General features: G+C 29.0%; 1 protein-coding gene across 1 annotated transcript; it reads right to left on the reverse strand.

Annotated features, from left to right (window-relative positions):
* Positions 1 to 2755: 2755 nt before the first annotated feature.
* On the reverse strand, positions 2756 to 5705 carry LOC130960518 (GDSL esterase/lipase 5-like). Its single transcript, XM_057885934.1, has 5 exons — positions 5172 to 5705; positions 4966 to 5087; positions 4230 to 4466; positions 3910 to 4162; positions 2756 to 3114 (listed from the first exon to the last, which is right to left on the reverse strand). Exons 1-5 carry the CDS (start codon positions 5425 to 5427, stop codon positions 2879 to 2881), a joined length of 1104 nt encoding a protein of 367 aa, XP_057741917.1. The 5' UTR covers positions 5428 to 5705; the 3' UTR covers positions 2756 to 2878.
* Between the last annotated feature and the right edge of the window lie 295 nt (positions 5706 to 6000).

Below are 6000 nucleotides of genomic sequence, written 5' to 3' on the forward strand. Positions count from 1 at the left end.
CTTATGGTTGAATTTCATCTGTGATTTCATTGAATTTGTGGATTACAGTTCCTTAGTTATTGTTGCAGATAAAATATATGCTACCTAGTACAATTGTTAGTTAAGCATTAAAAAGACATGTCCTATATTGCATGAGATTTAAATCCTTAAGTAGAGGTTCACATTTCTTAGAAAGGCAGAGCTGGAAGGCGAGAAGTTGAAGAGGAAGGCGATGGAAGATGAGGCAGCAGCAGAAAAAAAAAGGATGAAGGCGATGGAGAGTGCTCTGATTTATCTATTTAAATGGCAAGGTGAGGAGCTGCCATCAGACATTGCTACAGGGATGAGTTTCGTGGAATGATAGAGTAATAAATAGTATATTAGGATTGGAGACATTTGGGATTGAAGCGAACATTTTGTTGAATTAGACTATACAACTCTTTGCAAGAGATTTGTTTTCTTCGTATTTTAATGAATATGTTATTTTGTTTTGCAGATAATTTTTTTGTTTTTACCACAAGTATAAATTCTAAGGTTGAAAATATTCACTCTTAAAATAATAAAAAATATAAAAGAAAAAAATTAATTCTATAAAATTTTAAAAAATTTATCCGTGTTTCTTTGAAAAACCCAAATTTTTTTATTTTCCTTAAATTAGCGGTGGTTTTAAACCGCCGAAACGTGGTTCAAAAATTAAAAAATCGGTTACATCTGGCGGCGATTTGCAATCTCTGGTAACTGTGTCTGAAATTATAGTACCATTTAGCGGTGGTTTAAAACCGCCGCTAAACGTTCGCCAACTTGGACATATCGAGATACATAGCGGCGGTCTTGAAAACTGCCGGTAAACATGAAGCAAATCATGTCAGTCTCATTTAGCGGTAGTTTTCTAATCATGTTCCACGAAATTTTGATTTAGTGGCGGTTATAGCAGCGGTTGCTAAAAACCGCCGCAAACCCAATCCCGGTGCCTATATCCATGGCGGTCCAGTTAGCTGCCGACTTTTGATTTTGTCAAGAAAAAATTTGCGGTATTCTGCGCCTCTCTTGTAATGATTGTTGTTCCCAACATCAAATAATGAATCTTCAAAAAATAATGGAACATGTTCTTCTTCTAATTGTGCCACACAAATTTGGCCATGGCTTATGGCCAGGTTTATTGCATGAAAATTATTTAAATAAAAATGTTAAAAATATTTTTTTATGAATATATTTTGTATAAAAGTATAATTTATTTATTTGATTACACTTTAAATAAAGATAACACTTTTATAATATATCAAAATTTAATTTTTACAAACCAACAAATTATAACTCAAATGATATATATATATATATATATATATATATATATATATATATATATATATATATATATATATATATAACAGAATATAGTTATAGAGGATAACTATTAAGAAGTCTATTAATTAGAAAAACTTACGTGATAAATGCATCTTCCCAAAGTTCTTATGGCAGGGATGCGATAGTTAAAAGGTATTAAGTCTTACATTATTTAAGATTAAAAGTCTAATAGTTTTTATAAGTGGAAGACAAATTCGTTTTTGAGATAAGTTAGATTGACTTCATTTTTTATATGGTATCAGAATTGTTCTTGTATGATTACCTGGACGTGACCTCGGTTAGGAGAACCGACGCCGAGCTTTAGCCTTCAATTCCGAGTTATAAGCTGGGATGATTCGAACTCTCCGTCCAGAGAGATATCACGTCATGGAGAGTATGAACAAAGGGGGAGTGTACCTGCAAAAGGTACTCCGATGCTTAAGTTAGTACTGAGAATTCAGTGTACCATTTGAGGATAAAATACCATATCTTTATAGGTGAGGTGAAGATGGTCGGTTACATTCTATTGATAATCTGAATTGAAGAACAGTTATTAGGTTTTAACGAGTGATAATGCCTGGTCGGACGTTTTTATTCCAAGATGTAATCCGTTGAGTCTGATTATAACGTATAACGCCAAGTTATAACGTAAAGTGCCAAGTTATTGTATATAATGCCGAGTTATGACATCGAATTTGTAACGGCCATATCAAGAACAAAGTTAAAAATTATTATTGGATCACCCTCATATCATAACAAATTCAAATTGTCCTCAAATTTCACCCTCCAAATCCTTGTCCAGGAGCGTGAGGGAGTGTTTTAAATGTGAGACAATCCTTATTTTCGATAATTCAACCTTTGCAAAGATTAAAAAAAAATAAATGTGAGACAACCTTTACTTTAGAAAATTTAGCCCTCGCAAAGATTTAAAAAAAAAAAAGTGAATTTAAAGACCATGATCTGATTGCAGTGCCTTGAATTTAAAGCCTGTTTGAGTCTCTCCATAAATTGCTTAAAATTTTTTTGGCGCCCCTAGACATGAACAAACACAAGCTCAAGAGGCTGAGAGTAAACTGAATCAGAATCACTAAATGGAAGTCTATGCATTTTGGGCATGGGTTAAACAGCACATTAACACATATTATGAGACCAAGGATTAAAAGGAGGTGATAAAATTCATTGTTCCATAAAAGCCATAACCGTTTTTATTTCATTCAGTATATGGAATTACAGGGTTAAACAGCACACAAAACATATGTATATATATAGCGGATAAATAATTTCGAATTAAAAAATGTTATTCGTATACTAAAATCAGTTACTAATATATTTGTTTATAAATATATGTAGAGTTTAATTTATTTTTAATGTATATTTATATTATTTTAATATGTATTTTATACTGATAATTGATTTTAGTGTACACGTAGCATAGTCCTCCCAAATTATACATACATTTTATTTAATCAATCAAAAGACAAGAATAACAAAATAACTTGGTAAAGAAAATAATGATATATATACATATATATATTGAAAATTATTATTATTGAGATTAGAGTTGAAAGAGTTTGCTGAGATTGTAAGGCTTATTGATAGTGTAGTTGCCATTCCATATGAGCTGAGCAAAATGCTCGCAAGCTTTATCGGAAGGATGATGGGAGTCAAAGAAAACATAGTCATTTGGATTGTCACATAATTCATATTCTTTGATCCCTTTGTTCCCCCCACACGTGTCTTCTCCTTTGTATGCTCCACTTCCACAGCATCCCCCACTCCCTCCTTTGAAACCTTCAATTCAATTCCAACATGCATTTCTATTTGTTAGATTATTTAAATGTTAATTACAATAGTATGTTTAGATACTTCAATTCATACTAGAATTTGATAAAGATTTACTACTCTTCATTCATCCCTCTTCTCTTATAAATTTAAATTTTTTAAAAAATAATTTTATAATATAATATTAAAATTTCTATAACTAAATGATTTAGAATTTGATCTTTGTTATTTAAAAAAAAATAACATAAAAAAATTGTATACAAAAAATTTACACAAATTCAAAAAATATTTTTTTTAATTTTTAAAATAAATAATTTTACGACAGAATTTAACTTGATAGATATCTTTTTATTATTTTTTTAACTTAACTAATATATACCTATGAATAAATTATACCTTGTATTATATTGACACTTAAAAAAAAAAATACATATCTTCTTTTCTAAATCTTTTTTTTTCCGTTTCCAACATAATTAATGACATGACATATACTAATAGATAATCATGATATTTTAGGATTTTTCCATTTTGGCATTATGCACATGTGGCTGAATTAGTGAATTTGCTTAGTAATTAAGCTAATTCTGACTTATCCAACTACTAGCACACCCTCGTGTTAAGAAAAACAAGCAATTTTAACTGTGACTAGAAATAGTTATTTTGATATACAAGATATTTTTAATCGTCATCAATTCTCAAAAAAAAAAAAAAATATTAGAAAATAGTTTAAAAGTTTTATTGTTTTTAATAATGTGCATTATTATTGAATCAAATTAAAATTACTGAATGGATGAATAATAATACCATATTTTGAAGGATATGTGACAACTTGAGAAAGTGAAGCATAGAAATCATGGACTGAATATTTGAATCCATTGAGCTGTTTCTTAAGCTTCAGAGTCATCTTTGAAAGTTCAATATTATGTAACCTTGCAATTGCTGAAATCTCATCAAAGCATGTGCTTCCATTGTTTTTCAGAATCCTTATGCTTGGAGAACACCCTATAGGACCCACATTTAAAAAACCAAACTTTCTTCCACCTTGCTCATAAATTTCCTATAAATTAAATAAAGTTTAGAATTATGAATAAGTTTAGCAATAATGAAAATATATGCTTACATACTTTAATGGCATTTGTAAGGTTTCCAATGACAAAACCAACAAATTGTTGTTTATCAACCGGCAATAGGCTCACAGTGGAGTTTGTAACATTCAAAAGTTCACCATAATTATTGCTTCCAACACTCAGAAAGTACACAGATCTTTTGAGAAGTGCCTCTGCTTCTTCTTCTCCTATTTTCTCCCTTAATGTTTTCTTTACATTTTTGAAATATTTCACCTGAGTGTGAAGGTCTATCACCTATATATATATGTCAACAAATAAATTAATTAAAAACCTTAGCTTGATCAATATAATGTTCTATTCCAATCATGTACCTTTACATTCTATAATTCTATGTTTAAAAATTTAATTTACAAGTCAAGATATTAGAATATAAAAAATTTAAAAAATCAGTCACTATTTTATATATATATATATATATATATATATATATATATATATATATATATATATATATATATATATTTGTGTGTTAAAATGATCTCTGAACGTAAATTTCATCTAAAACGTTAAAGACAAAATTAAAAGTATTTTAGAGTAATTTTGACACAAATTAAAAACAATAAAAAATAAATAAATCGAAAATGTTACCGACAAAATTAAATAAAAAATATTAAAAATATTTTTAAAAAATCACAATATTAGAGACAAAAATATATCTTATTTAAAAAATATATCAAAATAAAGTTAACTTAAAAAATGATATTATTTATTTATGGGAATATGAGGTTATTACATATCCTTGAGCAGTTTGAAGCAGAGCACCAGAGCCTCCAGAGGCAAAATTGACTCCATAGGTGAAATCAGGGTTTCCAGGATGAAGATATGGTGGAACCAGTGGCAACTTTGCAAGCTCAGCTACACATAAATAATAATTAACTCCTAATTACTCAAATCATTTATGAAAAACAATAAAAATCAGTTAATAATGAGAGATCTCACCAATGATATCTGGAATCATACGTCCATCAGAGAATCTTCCACTTGGATACTTGAAAAGGGTTTCTCCATAGGGAGGATAATTTGCCTGATATGAAGTTGTTGTATTGATATAATTGTTGTTTCCAATGTCAAATAATGAATCCCCAAATATGAATAAGGATGCATGTTTCTTGGGTAAGCATATCTGAGCCTCACTTGTTTGGATAATAAGAACACTACTCAAAGAGAGCACCAACAAAAACATTAAACCATCCATATTATCCTATGATGTTTGTATTAACCATGATCTAAGTAGGTTTATATAGATAGATAGATATAGAGGCATAGTCATTGTTGTAAAGTTAATTACATTCAAGATCTTGCATGATGAGAACTTTTCAAAGGCGGCAAACATATAAATCTAGATGGTAGCAGGTGTCCAGGTGAATACTAGCGAAAATTGATGTTTAAAAGTAGACATGACAAGTAATTGATGTTTGCAGAGTCCCTTGCCGTGTTTAAAAATTGAAAAGTATACAATAAATCAATAATAACAATTTCGGAACAAAGTTGAACATCGCTTCTATAAATGACAAGGATTGTGTATGTGGTGTGAATTATTTATACTTCAAAGATATTTTTTTAGTATCATCCCTATCATATTTTAGTCATTATTGTAGTATTTTATTAGAAAACACTGTATGCAATTTTTTGTACCAGAATTTGTGATCAATTTTATTAAACATCTTCGTTCTAAACTATATATCACTATTTCACATGTTAGATAAACAAATGCAAGCTACTTATTAATTAATTGAATTTAACTCAATTTTAAAAATATAATGATAAT

This window comes from Arachis stenosperma, chromosome 2 (assembly GCF_014773155.1).
Source record: "Arachis stenosperma cultivar V10309 chromosome 2, arast.V10309.gnm1.PFL2, whole genome shotgun sequence".
Lineage (NCBI taxonomy): Eukaryota > Viridiplantae > Streptophyta > Magnoliopsida > Fabales > Fabaceae > Arachis > Arachis stenosperma.